This window comes from Chenopodium album, chromosome 25, assembly GCF_948465745.1.
Source record: "Chenopodium album chromosome 25, dcCheAlbu1.1, whole genome shotgun sequence".
Classification (NCBI taxonomy): domain Eukaryota; kingdom Viridiplantae; phylum Streptophyta; class Magnoliopsida; order Caryophyllales; family Amaranthaceae; genus Chenopodium; species Chenopodium album.
In genome coordinates this window covers 2,529,212-2,544,956 of record NC_137858.1, presented here as the reverse complement: position 1 = coordinate 2,544,956, position 15,745 = coordinate 2,529,212, and the positions used below count along the sequence as shown (strand labels likewise).

Here is a 15,745-nt window from a genome sequence, read left to right as displayed (position 1 = left end):
AACATAGAATTCATTGTTAATCATAAGTTTTGTATCAAAGTTTGAAACGGCGCATACGTATTACGTAGCGCAGGCTTTTGATTCTTAAATCCCATGCCTCAGTTGGTGGTGGCTTGGTGCCCATCACCTGCTTCTGCTTCCAAATGTCAGTTGAGAGATATGATATTCTAGTAAGCATGCTTTTTACGAGCAAAAATCCAAGCATATACTATACATTCATCCAAGATTCCATTTTAACAATTGTAATATAGTACTCAGACTGCATGCTCCTCAATATATATTTGCCCATAACATAAATCTCAGAGCCATACTATCTCAATTCACAACAAGTGTACTATTAGTAGCTAATCCTTGACTTTATCTCTTTGGTCTACCAAAAACCACACATGAGAAAAATTGTTCAACTTATTGAACTCGATTTTTCTGTGTTGAAGAGTTCTACATGGAGGGATGTTGGTATGAGATTCAATCCATACTCGGAAAGACAATCCAATGATGATAATAAGCAATCTGATGACGCTCAAGGAAGATTGAAGGAATGGAGTGTTTTAGCTCATAAGGGTGTAGGAAGGACATTTTGGCGCTTAAACATGGTCATTGATGCAATTCTTATTTCAAAAGGAAGAATTAATGATACTTGTATGTTTGTACGTTTTAATCATCATTTTTCCAATTGGGTGTCATGCTAATGCTAGAATCAATCACCTAATCTATACACTAATTAATTAGTGTTTTAGGCCTATAATCACTCCTTTATGATTTTGTTGATGAGGTAAAGATTACGATCAGTATAAAAGTAATTATGAGGCCCAGATTAATTTTTCATCAACCACCATCTTTAATTAATCAATACTTAAATGATGAAACACGATCACTTTTTAAAGATCTTTGTGGGGCCCTCAGCCATGTGAGCTCCACAAATGAATCCTTCATTTAAGGATCTTCATCAAATTGATAAGGTCGCATAAATGGTATGATGTTTCATAGCTCAACTAGAATTAAAATATGATCATATAACGTATGAGCAACCTTGCGTATTGCCTATTGGTAGTTTAGAAAGTTGCTGGGAAATGTACCTTCTACTGGCATTGTTTCTACTCTCAAGCTCTACTTCAAACAGCTAACCTTTTCAACTGTCGCCTCTTTCATCTTCGTCCTTGAACGTTAATGTAATCAATAAACCAATATGACTTCGCTCAATCCCGAGTAAATACAAAAACAGTGATGACAATGAGGTTTAATCCAAGTCTTGAATACTACCCCAAAGACTTTACCTACGAGTGTACTAAATTTCTTGACGTCTACTACTGTGACTTGACAATAATATTAAAAAAGAGAGGGAAAAAAAAAGGTCAGATACATTTCAGATAAGTCTATGGCTCTAAGCTGCTACGGCCTACGGGTGTATAGCTTCTTAGTTCCTACCTCCAACCAGATGAGAGTCATGAGACTCGATACTTCTTCCTTATATTTGAAGTAAATATGTCTAAATGATGTGAGAATTGTCTGGTACTTTCACAACCCCAATAATCTATCAATAAGAATGCTATTCAACTAAAAGCCTCAGAGGCCACATCTGTGAACTCATGAAGTCAAAACAAGGTCTATGAGACGAGCAGCAGACCTAGTAGGACTGAACCACTAATAGCCTCAATGTGGCTAAATGCCTACTAACTAAGATCAAGTAGGCGGGTTGATATATTAAAAGAATGGAAACTTTTAATAAAGGGTAACAAAAGACAGAACTCACCAGTTCAAATCAGACTTCCATACTTGCATATCCCATTATGTTAACTGACAAGCACAAATCTGCCCACAGCATAAATTGACAACAAAAAAGCAGCAAGAAGAAGCTTGAAACCTCAACTTTATATTTAAATATATACAGAATCTACAATGTTTACAAGACTATATATCATGCTTAATTACATATGAGCAGGTGGTGAGGTCTTGTTCATACTACAATTAATCAAGCTCCAGCATTCTGAAATGATTATTAGTATATTATATAACATACAGGCGTATACTTTATCGTTCAAGAAGCATAAAGGCAACTATTTGGCCCTCCAATGCTAAGGATGACCAAGCTCTAGGCATTCAAAAACTAGCAAAATTTAATTTTTACCACAAAGCTATGATCTCTGAGAAGTTTCTGCCTCATGTCTATGTGAAAGATCCAGGGCAGAATTCAAGTAATGACTTACAGAAATCATTTCTCCCGCAAATGGAATGAGTTCTGTGGATGAAGTGAGCTCAAAACAGGTTGGCTTTGGAGTTGTAGGGTAGCCAAGTGACAGGATTAACTCCTGGACAGAGAGTACCTGGAACTTGCGAGAGGTATTGAGGGCAATGTTGTCAACTTTATGCTGATAAATCTTCCCATTCCTATCAAGCTTGTACTCTGAAAGGCCATCAAAACGACCACGGCTCTCCCACGGGACCCGTGGGATTCCATGGACAGTCCAACGAACCAAGATGACATTCTCCATAGGTTGCCACACACTCAGAATTTCAACCCACAAAGCTTTAAAAAATATTCTTCCATGGAATCGCAATGCCCAAAAAATTGATTTGTAGTTCTCAATGCCAGCAAAGGTATTCAGAGGATCTTTGAACACAATATCATCCCTATTAAGAATCCAAACAAGAATGAAAAAGTCGATATGTGATCAACAATGACACACACACATGGTAAACAGTATTGGTTTGAAAGCCTAAATCCATCACTTTCTTTCCAAATCATTCTTGGCATTCATTAATGGAGATAATAATAATTATAAGAAGGCATAACTGTGTAAGACATCATAATTCTTAAACATAACTACACCCCCTCTGGCCCTCTTCTTCATCAGGACATTCCTACCTTATACTTAGCCATGTTTCAAATTGACAACATTAGTAGCTAGCCATGCTACTAGTAACTACAAATATTACTTTGTGCAACTAACATATTACTCAGTTTGAGGCCTTTGAGCACATGCTACTATTGCTCGGTTTTAGCATTTCTTAGTTCCCATGCTTTATCAGCCCGAACCATTCAAAATCTACTACAGGGAGTGAAAATTTTGACAAGATGCCAAGTTGAAGGATGCCTCACACTTCTACAAATTTTACCATCTGGTCCATCTCATACTAGCTACAACTCTACAACTAGTCCACAGCTTCATGTATATAAATAATTTTAAGCTCAGACTTCCAAAATTTAGTAAGCTACATACGTTATCCATTAATTATCCTATCTTCACTTTATAATTAGATCAAAAAATTTCGGAATCATCTCAATTCCTTCCATTTAACCAAACACATGCAAACACAGCTCCTTCCTTTTCTCTTCTCTTTCTTACTCTAATCCTCTCCTTTCGCTTCCTTTACCACAGTATACTGTATACATCAATGAAGCTGTTTTACGGTTTCGCTTTTCGGGTGTTTTTCCAAGGCATGTACAAGGGGGGTCAAATCAAAAATCCCCAGCAAAATTGATCAGCATATTTCACATCCAATACAATCCACATAAATATATGCCAGTCATCATAAAAATCAACTTCAAGTCTTACAACAAAATCATAATCATATCAATAGAAGACAACCAATTTTAAACAAGTAATGAACAATAGATATCACTAAATTTCCAGCAATTAAACCAAAAACCCAGCAAATTAGCAAGAACATTCAAGGGGTAATAAAATCAGAGGGAATTAGAGAGAAATACCTGTAAATATCGAAATTGGGCTCCCTGCAAAACAATTCAGGAAACTCCTCTCTTAAACAACGAATTGCATGACCCATATTGATATAATAATCACGTTTCTGCTCATCTTCTTTCTTCTTCTTCGGGGAAGAAGACGACGTCGTAGAGCTGCTAATACTACTACTAGGCTTCACAGGAGCAGAAAATTGACCATGAACCCTAGCATTTGGTTCAGGGGTAGTAACTTTAGCACAAACCCTAAACTTGAATCTGCAATTTCCATTGATATTGGGGGAATTGAGGATTTTAGGGTTAGGGTTTGAGAAGGTATTCGTTAATCCGGATATTGACATTGGAAAATGGGTGTTGAATTTTGTGAAGGAAAATTGAAATTGTAAGAAAGAAAGAGGAGGAAGAGAAAGAGGAGAGGTGTGTCAGTGTGTAAGCGTGGGAAAGATTGTGTGGATAAGATGATAAGTTTATGGGGATAATTGGGGTTGTGAGTTGTGACTATTGTGAGCACAAAGTTTGATTGATTAAACTTTGAAAGAAAAGTATGACCAACTCAATTTTGGTGTTGTATAGGATCGGAGGGAGGTACTCGTAACAGTTTTGTCCTCGTGAATTGACCATCATTTGATCAATTTTTATTAAGATTGGACGGATGTAATTTTTTCATCCTCGTTATTTTATTGTCATTTGATCAAATTTTACTAGAATAGATATCTTTTGAGTGAATAACTCTAGTCCTCGTGAGCTTACCGTCATACCTCCGTCACAAATTAAACATTTGCTTTTAGATGTGAAGATAGAATATAGCCATAACTAAATACTATGAAGTATAATACTTTGTATTTTATCATGATTTGAATAGCATTTGCAAAGAAAAAATGCTTAAAATATTCTCAATTTGTCATACAATTGGTTTGTGTAATCTAAGTTGTTGCCCTTGTTGGTAAGGGCATATGATTATATAAAACTATTTACTTAAACAACGATAATACTCCAATTCTATCTCCAAGACATTCATAAGTACTCTTGGTTCAATAGCACTTGTTCACTTAATTGACTAGTAGGAGAACAATCTACTACCCTTATGATATATATTTTTCTTTTTTTTAAACGGTACTAGTACTACCCTTATGATTTGCAGTAATACAACATTATGTTTTTTGTTTGTTAAAATATTAGTAGGGCTGTGTTTAGTCTCTAACCACCTTATATTGCAAACTTTTACATCATACGTATTTTAACCGAGGTAATAAAACACAAAAATAGTAACAATTAAGACATTGGAAGTTAAAGAATTGAATATTTTTCATAGTATTTTTTATCATGTGTTCTTTCGAATATTCGAATAAAATGAAATGCCAAAGTAAAAACAAATTAAAAAAAAAAAAATCAGCTTGCCATGATCTTATGCTAGTCACAAGTTTAGCCACAACACTTCTGCCTTTACTATCCTACATGTATAAAATAATTTAAGGGTCCACTTTGAAGATCTCACAAACCACTTAGGACATAATTCCATTTTGGTCATATGTATGACATGGGTAGTTTTCAAACACATAATTTTCCATTGATCAATTTGGCAAATTTTAAGTTTCTCTAGCCCCCTTCGCCAAATGTTTTTGTTGCCATCCAATTATTAGAAAGTAAGTTTGAATTAATAAATAGAATATGCTTTAAACTAAAAATAAAAGATCCTGTCAAAATAAATAAAAGTTAAAAAAAATGGAATAAATCAATAGAATATTTGAACATGCTCTTCATAGCTTCTACATTATGCGAGTGTTATTCCATTTTTTCATTGTAACCAAAGATTAATTTTGTCACACTAAAAATTGATTTTGACACACTTTTATGTGATAAGGGCATTGAAATCGTGCTCTCGAAATAGTCGTGCAAAAAAACAATTTTAAAAAAGAGAGTCATTTTAGTCTTTGCAGGGGACACCACAACCCTAAATCTTGGCTTGATATTAATGTGCCAAATCATACTATCTGATAAGAAATGCATATGAACCATATCGCTCCTCAAGCCAAAAATATAATTGGAAAACTCAATCAATTAATCTAGAAGAAATTTGTACAATCATATAAAACCTCAATTATCTATATACTATTAATTAAAAGGCGTTCCTAGACAAGCCATGCCACGTGGTGCCTTCCCCAATTAATCGAGTCTTCATTTCACATGCTTCAAAATATGGATTATACAAGATTCAAACCCACAAACTTAAGTTTAAAAACTAAAGTGTTAGCCATTAAACTATCACCATATTACATGTCATTCTACCAAAAATTAATTTTGACACATCTTTATGTGATAACGGCATTGAAAACCGTACTCTTAAAATGATTGTGCCAAAATCAATTTTAAGAAAGAAAGTCATTTTAGTCTTTATAGGGGACACCACAATCCTGTATATTGGCTTAATATTAATGTGCCAAATCATACTATTAGATAAGAAAATTCGTATGACCATACCACTCCTCAAGCCAAAAATAAACCAACCAAGTGATTTCAGCTTGACACAATAAGAAATTTATCATAAATAATGGAACAATGTGTTTTTTGTGCGGCAAGCCACATCGTATGATCGTTTTAAAAAAAAAAACGGATTAATTATTATAATATGAACAAAGTAAGCCCTATACTGACAAAGTTTCTCCTTATTATACTTATTAGGTAACCCTTAAATAATAAAGTAATTCTTATTGCATTTACCGAGTAAATTACTAAATATGTAACCCTATAATCCTAACAGTGTAATCTATATAACACTAATCGATCCACACATAAAAAATAAAAAATGCAGAGCACAATAGTACAAGTTCACAACACATACTGTGAATCATCCTTTGACATAGAAAAATCGTTGACACTATGATAAAAGAATTTTTACATTATAAAAAACGACCAAAATCACGCAGCAAACGACCCAATTCCAATATTCCATGATCCGAAACAAAAAAGAAAAAGTAAAAAACAAGAAACAGAAGATTCGATTAATCGATTTCATTTAGATCAGATAAATTAAATTGAAGGAGATTGCATATATAAATCGGACAATTCGATTAATCGATTTCATTTAGTTTGGATATTGTTGTTGGCGTCGTCGTCATCGCATTCCTCCGCCACCATTCAACAGCCGTCACCGATCGCCGACGGAACCTGACCGTCGACATCCTCGATAGAAGAATGGATACTCCCTTACCATTAGATAAATTGAGTATTCCCTCAAACAAGTAAGCATATACTAATTTTCAATTATCTGTAATTGTTTCATATAATAGTGTTTGTTAAATTGTTTGGGTTTAGGTTTGATAATTGATATTAATCAACACTTTTTGCAATTGTAATCCTTTCACCAGAGAGAAGACGTCTGTGGTTTTAGTTGCAACTGGAAGTTATAATCCTCCCACTTATATGCACTTGCGAATGCTCGGTAATCTCACTTATCATCTTTTTTTTCTTAAAATATCACTATTTTGTTCTAATTATGTCAAATAATATGTATTGTTGTCATGTATTTCTTTAGAATTGGCAAGAGATGCTTTGAATTCTGAAGGTTATCATGTTATTGGAGGCTATTTATCACCCGTCAACGATGCGTATAACAAGAGGGTATGCTTCATTTTCTCTCTTTTGGGTGACTATGTATCCAATTGTGGTAGAGATATAGGAATTCGAAAATGTTTGTCAAATTAGGATTTTGATTAGTTGGTGAGCATCTATAATTAATTTTCTTGAGATTTATTCAAGGTGTAGTGATATTGCAACAGAAAAAATCAAATTGACATTAAGATTAGTTTTAATTGAATTAGTATTCAACAACATAAAGACTAGGGATCCAAAATTGCAAGCAAGTTTTTGTGGGAATTGATTCATTGATTGTTAAAGAAATTGTAGTTATTTTATTTATATGTGCAAAATGAAGTGAGAAACTGCTTGTTTTTCTGTAGGGCCTTTTATCTGCTGAACATCGTATACAAATGTGTCAACTAGCCTGCAAAAGTTCAGACTTTATAATGGTAGATGCGTGGGAGGTAATATGCTGCTAGTTATTTTTGTAATGATTAAATATCCGACCTCTGAGCATTTTCTTTTCATGCATCCTTTGATGGAGGTGTGAGATGTTGAGATAATAGTTAGATCTTAAAAGTACAATAAATCCGATAAGTCAGCAGAGATAGAACAAATATGAGCTAATGATAATAATTGCCTTCTCTGTAACATTGCAATTAGTTACTTGTTTGAGGCGGTTAAAACCCATGGAACACCTACCTTTGTTGATGGTAGTTCGATAAACTTCAGTGTCCATTTGTAATTAACTTACAATGACAAAGTCCATATGCAAAGTTACTTACTAGAAGGTTAAGTTGGTCAAATCAACTCCTGTGATTATAATTCTCCCAAACCACATTATTTTCCTTGTAAATTACTCGTCTACCATGAATATTGCTAAATTTAATCATAATCCTCTCCCTTATGCTTCTTCTGATTCTTTCTCTTAGCAATATTACCCCACCCTGTTTTCCCTTATTTTGTGCTGAATGTTCAACAAGTTAAAAAGAAATGGGGAATTTTTTGCTTTTGTTAACCAAGTTGTGCTTGCATTATTTCCGTTGTGGCTCCCTATGATCCCCATCATTGCAATAATAGGGAATCGTTTGCTTTTTTCTTGAGATCGAGTTCTGTTTACATCATCCATTGTGGCTCCCCTATGACCCCCTTCCCGGCCAGACAAAGAAAAGTAATAAGTTGTGGTTATTCAGCACTAGGAACCCCATGGGACTTCTCTATGCCTCTGAACTAACTTAGGCAAATGATTTTGAGGTTTTATATTTACTTTGTTGACTGGTAGTAGCTTGTAAGTGTCATTGCCTAAGACCCCAATAATTTTCCTGTGGCTGTAGATGTTACTATGGGGGATGTGAGGGAGAAGGATGACCTCTCAAGTCTCAACTGCCACGGGAAATTAATTGTTTCTGATGATATAAACCCTGCTACAGGCAAAACAATCTTCCTATCAACGAACACTGACTGTTTTAACTAGAGTGAAGAGTTTTTTATGCGAGAATGGTCTTGTTTCACCAGGTATAATTTCAATTCTTTTGCATTCATGCATTCTGCATTTAGCAATTGGCACATCCTTTGATATGGATGACTTTTTTTTGTCTATGCGTTGAATGAAAGGCAAATTAACATCTTAGCCTTTTCTACCCAGGTTCCCTTCGGGTAATGCTTGTCTGCGGTTCTGATTTATTGGAGTCATTTGCCACTCCTGGTGTTTGGATACCAGAGCAGGTATCTTCTGCAAATTACAGTTAACTGAAATAGAGTTCAAGGCTACATTCTTGAATTTGATGTATTAGGATCAGTGTGTTTCAGACAAGCACCTTTTGTATGTAACCTTTTAGGCTTCAGCCATTGTGAATTTGTGACAAGAGCTAATGCAGTGTATAAATGATTTGGCTATGCTGACATGATTCTTGATTTCCAGGTCCAAGCCCTATGTAGAGACTTTGGCGTGGCTTGTATTCGCAGAGAAGGGAAAGATGTTGAAAAAATTATTCTAAGCAATGACATACTGAATGAGAACAAGGTATGTAGCACTTTGGTGTTTTCAAAAAAAAAAAAAAGGTATGTAGCACTTTGGTCATGTAGGTTGAACGATCAGATTTTGCAAAAGCCCTAGATAGGAATCACAGCTCCCTATTTTTATCATCTAATTGTCTTGTTAGATAAGTTTTTTGTATTCATGAGCTTGATTTTTTTATTCCTTTTGTAAATAATTTTTTCTGCAGAATAATATTAAGATTGTGGATGAACTCATCTCAAACCAAATTAGCTCAACTCGGATAAGGTGAGATAGTCACTGTCTCTCTGATTCATCGTCACTGACTCATGGTAGCCATTCATTAGAACAAAAACTAAGGATTCAATATCTTATGTTTGTCATGTTTTTAGGGACTGCATCACAAGAGGGTTGTCCGTGAAGTACCTAACAGCTGATGAAGTGATAGATTATATACGAAAACATAACCTTTATTTGCACTAATCAGATCTACTACAGGTCTGCAATTGAAAACAGCTATATGGAGAACTGGTTCTTCAAAGAACCAGAAAGGAGGAAATGTAGGGGGCATAGACAGACTAATGGAACTACCAACTTTTCCTTCCTCTCATGGTTGCGAACTTGTTCTACATGTAGCCAGACTTCATTTATAAACCACAAAGCAATATATTATTCTACCTTCTTAATTTTAGGTCACATTCTATAACATGAATCGATGGTTTTCTGTTACTACCAAGTTAAATATAGAATTTTCTCTCTGGCCTAACAAGGCTGTTTATTTTCTCATGCTAGCATTAAACAAAAGTCTTGCATTATCTGTGATGCAGTAAAGGAAAAAAACATGTGAGAGCACCTTAGAAAATTATGGCATTGTACATAAACAAACTACAACATTTTAACCAAGCATTTGAGATTTGTCTCCCATAGAAATAGTAAGATATCCATCCTCTCCTAGTTACCTTTATGACCATATGGGCTACAGAAATATTGATCGGTGTGAGGTGGTTCAGATGGACCGACTCCTTCACTTTCACTTGGTCCACCAATTCCAAGAGCCAAACTTGAGCCAATACTATCACCAACAGGATGTGTGTACAAGTCTTGACTTGTACTTATTGGTCCACAGTCTGTGACAGATGAAGTACTAAACACAGCAGATTGAGGATGAACCCCAACAAAAGAGGGCAAGACATTTGTGGCTAAAGCAGTGTTCTCAAAACCGCGCCTAGGGACTGGTGGATACAGCTCGTTCTCTCGGTACTTTTGTAGGTATATAGATAGCAGCTCAACATAGTGATCAAGCCCTAGCCTAGACATTGCCACAATAACATCTTCAGCTGTTATAGTCTTGCGGTGTTCCTGTTGACATCTCTCATTTGCCTCACTGGTGATGAAGCTGATGAACTCTGAAACACTTTCCTGCAGCATCTCTTTGGCCCCGTCAGCCACCTTTGCATTGCTGGGAAGGACACGCCTTATGATTCGGACCAAATTTGCAATTGGCATGTAATGATCTTGTTCATGAAATGGAGGTACTGGGGCCTTAAACGTGGGGATTTGGGTCGCATGATTACTGTGTAGGTCAGGATTCATGTTGTTGCAAATGTTACCCTGGGTTTGATGATTGTGTTCAGTGTGGTTTAGCATTGAGCTTTGGATGCTATTGGTCATCCTGATATTGTGTCCACCAATATCACCTATGAATGGCATTGTACCTAAAAATTATGATAAGTTAAATCGAAGTAAACGAACAAGCATCATAGATTCATATATCAAGTCCTTAATGAAGCAGTGAGGCTCTAATTCTTTTTTGTGATGCAGTTGCTCACAAAAAACATATGTCTCTTTTTGGTAGGAGTTGAATGGTATGTTGTTTAACGCAAGGAATTAATAAGAAATGGGACAGTAACATTGTTAATTAAGCTCTTACTCATAATAATATACTAGCCTCTCCAAAAAAAATAAAAAAAAATACGGAGTAGCAATTTAAGGTTATAAAAAGATAAACTTGGTATTGTGTTGTTAGATATCGACAACAAATATACCATTAATAGAATGCTAGTATCCCCAAAAAAAAAATAATAAAAAATGTATCAATATTTTACATAGACAAACAATAGTGTATTAATGTTATAACATGTTAATATGTACCTATCATCATTTTAAATTACCACCCTTGCAAAAATCAGTTACTCGTACTTGTAGAATGAAGTGAATTGAAGTGTTTGGTTGACCGTTGAGATGAGGGAACAGACTTAGGTATAAACCGAGTAACAAATATGAGTAAATAGGATGAAAAATCAAAATATTATAATAATATATACTTGAAAACAAATCTCAACTTTTAAATTGAAGAATCTTATACTTTGTATCAAACATACGTTTGGATATATTTTTAAATGTAAACACATTAAATTACATTAAAGTATAGCTAAAAAGTATGTTACGAGTATGTGTTTGTCAGGAAAAAGAAAGCTAGTGACCAAACTTAGCTTTAAGGGCATAAAAACAAGGGCATTCAAAAATTCCAAATACGAGTACATGTTTATTAGTCTGAAATCAAGTTTAAAACAGGATACGTTTATTATTATTATTATTTTTTTTTGACACACATGTTTTCTCTATCTAAAAAGTTTTTGTAACCAATTAATATTACTTGAAGAAGTTGATACAAATTAAATAATAGTATTTTTTTAAAAATAACAATGTAACATCCTTATAAAGTTATAAGTGAAAATAGAAGATCAATAAAAAATGAGAATGATAAAAAGCATGGTAGCTTAACTTTTGAATGTAACCCCCACTAACAAAAAGTTGAAAAAGTCAAGTGTATGTGATACAAAACGTGTTTTTTTTTTTTTTAAATGTAACGATATTCAAATTGCTAAAAGAGATTGACTTAATTAAGATACTAAAGTGAAGTTTTTTTTTTTTTTTTTTTTTTTTTTTTTTTTTTTTTTTTGCATACTATTGTGTGAGTTTATGTATGAGTGAATGTAATTGAAACGCAGCTGAACTGAACTGAACTGAATTTCAACGTAAGAGAACAGGCCCTAAGTCACATAACACTCATCAACTTATTTACAATTACAAGCAAGCTCACTTTGGTGGTTAAATTATACTTTGATAATTGGGAGTAATTGTTAATTGGTGTTGTTTTAAACATGACTACTTGGGTATTTAATACAAAGTATATGAACTATTGATGGACTAATCATGTATTTAATGTGGCCCACCAGGAAAGGCTAAAAATGTGGTTGTGCAATAATATAAATATGAAATTGAATTAGCCATTGTAAATTTAAGTCAAACAATTATTTGAAAATTTTGATGCAAATGTTAAAATAATCAAACAACAATTTTAACAATAACAATTTTATGAGATACGTATAATATTTTATATTGAAGTCTTATTATTAATAATTTTTACGCAATTTTGTTTTTTACCACCTCACAAAAACACGAAAATCTGTTTTACCACCTCCCAAAAAAAAAGTACTCCCTCCGTCCCTAAATTACATTCCTCTTTGAAAATTTACACGGGAATTAAGAAGAGAAGAATAAGACAAATAACAATAATTAGATAATGCAATGGGAAGTACAAAGATAGAATAGTTATTACTCATGACATGTCATCAATCCTTTGCAAAAAGAAAAGGACCAATCACATGCTCCTAATTGAAATTTTTTAACCAATCAAATTCATTGTAATTTGGCACAAGAATTATGAGTAAGATTAGGTAATGATGAGTGAGAAAGTATTAAATATAAAACAAAAAAAGAGAGTTGATTTACTAAAAGAAACTTACCAAAGATAGAAAGGAGGAATGTAATTTTGGAATACCAAAAATAGAAAAGAGGAATGTAATTTAGGGACGGAGGGAGTATTACTTTACCACCTCATAAAAAACACAAATATAGGTTTTACCACCACTTAACGGTTTCCATCCAAAAATTCCGTTAAGTGTGGCCCACGGTGACACGTGTCAGCATTTTATTTGTTTAAAAAAGAGAAATTTAAAAAAAAAAAACAAAAAAACCTAAAACTACTCCGGCCACCACCATAGCGCCACCCCCGCGCCACCGTCGCCTTCCCCCCAACTCACCACAGCACTCCCCGAAACCACCACCCGCGTCGCACCACCAGCCCCAACCCACCTGAACCCTCCCCCTCCCTTTCCCGCAACCGTAACACCCCCTAAAACCACCAAACCCAAAACCCTCCTTCCTTAATATGGTCACGATTTCGGCCACAAATGGTCGAAATCGGCCGGTTTTAAGGCTGAGTGGCCTTAACCGGCCGATTTCGGCCATTTGTGGCCGGAATCGTGGCTGTTTTGGGGGATTCGTGGTCATTGAGGGTTGTGGGTTGGAAGTTTTTGGGTCGATTGCGGTTGTGGGAGAGGGAAGGGGGCGTTCAGGTGGGTTGGGAGAGGGAGGGGGTGGAGCCGCGCCGCCGGTGGTAGGTTTGGGGGGCAGTCGTGGGTTGGGTGGTGGCGCTGTGGTGGCGCTGTGGTGGTGGCTGGGTAGATTTAGGTTTTTTTAATTTTTTTTCTTTTTTTTCTTTTTTTGGCCAATAATAACACGACACGTGGCTTTATGGGCCCACTTAACGGATTCTTAAACGGAATCAGTTAAGTGGTGGTAAAACCTATGTTCGTGTTTTTTATGAGGTGGTAAAGTAATAATTTTTTTTTGGGAGGTGGTAAAAGAGATTTTTGTGTTTTTGCGAGGTGGTAAAAAACAAAATTTCCTAATTTTTAAGCTCTTTTCTATGACATAACAAATATACGCAATAGTTGATGTTATAGTATGTTGTTATATACGAGTGCATTTTATAAATTATACGTAGATAAAAATAATACTGTGTAATTCTTGTAATAAAAATTAAACTATACAATACTAATGATATTATAAAGCCCCAAATAAACTATAAATTTTTTGTTTAAAAAAAAAAATTTGATAAAATTGATATCATATAGAAATAAAAGACTCTTTCAATAGTAATTTCTAGGAGTTTTAGTTTGACGTATAATTATCCAATGTAATTTCTTCATCAATGTATTTCATGAAACAAATTATGTTAACGTCAATTTTTTTTAACTGCTTGTCACTATTTTTGTGTAAATCATAGATTTAACATATTCCTTGATCAGTTTGTTTTCCACATAACTTTAAAGCCTTAAATACACTCTATTTGAGAAAGTGAAGTAAGTTTCGAAATTGTCCAAGAGCTCGAGATCTCGTAACCATGCGATTCGGTGAGACCAGCTTAGTCCTACCCCATATACTATAACATTCATGCATATTTCATCCCAACGGAGTATGACCAAAATCTTTTTTTATCTTCATTTGATCGTCCTCCATCGTCCTCAACTTAAGTATGACTAGTCTAAAAGATCTTATGGTTTAGGCAACGAAAGTTCTACGCGTCTAATTCCATGTGATCATGTAAAGTTTGAAAAGTATTGCATGACTTTAATGGAGTACAAAATATCTTGATTAAGTTAACATATAATTGAATCCCAATTTCTTCACTTTTTTTGGCCTTGCATGACTTTAGTTTGTAGCTTTGTGCATTCATGAATATCATCATCAATTGTCCTTTAATTCTGGTTTTTTATAACTACCATTAATTTGAAGGCCGAATTGTTATGGTTTCTCCTCTTTTGAATGCTTTTTTAACCAATAAATGGTTTTCTTATTTTCTAACATTATTGATAATTTTTCTAGTTGCCTTGTTTTATATCATTTGGATGTTATTTTTTATTTAGTGTTGGTTCTTATTGATGGTTAAGTGTACATAAAGCCGTTAGAGGTAGGTACACCAAGTGTATAAAAGATGGTAGCCGTCAATGGCGTTATAATCATGTACTTGAGTAATTGTAATACGGAGTAATTTATCTCACTGAAAGAGTGAAAGCACTATTCGCATCAATAATTAAGCATAGCATCTTGAAATCTTCAAGATCTTGATTAGCAACAAAAACCAAAATTTCAAGTACCAAAATCTAATCCAAGTTCACAGAAGTAGCAGACCATCCGTGACAGGTGGGTATAAAAGCTTAGCACTTAAGCTAGCAATAAATTTGTTTAAGATATTTTTCCCATACAAGTGATAGTCTAATGCAGAATGAATACCGTTTCAAAGGTGGGTCCATATTCCATACTTATCAATTTATCATCATACGGAGTAGCATAGTGCTATAAATTTATAATGGACTAGTTCTTGATGTAAACACTTGGAATTTGCTGTCAATTTGCTAATACATCTTTTTTTGTGGCTCTAATTGTATAAGCCAAAAGCCCTATTCACCACTTCATAGAAGAATATCAAACCACAATTGACAAGTTGATTTTGTTTGAACAACTAAAGCATGTTTGCTATTGTTGATTTTTCTTTGTTTTTTCGAAAAAAAAAAAAAAAAAACTATTTAATTTATATATTAAATTTTAATTCCCGGTTTTTTTTT

General features: G+C 34.3%; 3 protein-coding genes across 3 annotated transcripts; 1 reads left to right on the top strand and 2 right to left on the bottom strand.

The window, feature by feature from the left end:
* Window positions 1-1,839: 1,839 nt before the first annotated feature.
* LOC145615285 (uncharacterized) lies at window positions 1,840-4,201 on the bottom strand. The gene is made up of 2 exons (XM_081670350.1): window positions 3,710-4,201; window positions 1,840-2,628 (listed from the first exon to the last, which is right to left on the bottom strand). Exons 1-2 carry the CDS (start codon window positions 4,039-4,041, stop codon window positions 2,133-2,135), a joined length of 828 nt encoding a protein of 275 aa, XP_081526476.1. The 5' UTR covers window positions 4,042-4,201; the 3' UTR covers window positions 1,840-2,132.
* Window positions 4,202-6,585: 2,384 nt separating this feature from the next.
* LOC145614240 (nicotinamide/nicotinic acid mononucleotide adenylyltransferase-like) lies at window positions 6,586-11,032 on the top strand. The gene is made up of 9 exons (XM_081669259.1): window positions 6,586-6,939; window positions 7,066-7,139; window positions 7,233-7,318; window positions 7,657-7,740; window positions 8,707-8,791; window positions 8,922-9,001; window positions 9,198-9,299; window positions 9,502-9,560; window positions 9,665-11,032. The coding sequence occupies exons 1-9, from the start codon at window positions 6,893-6,895 to the stop codon at window positions 9,753-9,755; spliced, it is 708 nt and encodes a 235-aa protein (XP_081525385.1). The 5' UTR covers window positions 6,586-6,892; the 3' UTR covers window positions 9,756-11,032.
* On the bottom strand, window positions 10,224-11,438 carry LOC145613002 (uncharacterized). Its single transcript, XM_081668080.1, has one exon. It carries the CDS (start codon window positions 10,980-10,982, stop codon window positions 10,224-10,226), a length of 759 nt encoding a protein of 252 aa, XP_081524206.1. The 5' UTR covers window positions 10,983-11,438.
* Window positions 11,439-15,745: the final 4,307 nt, after the last annotated feature.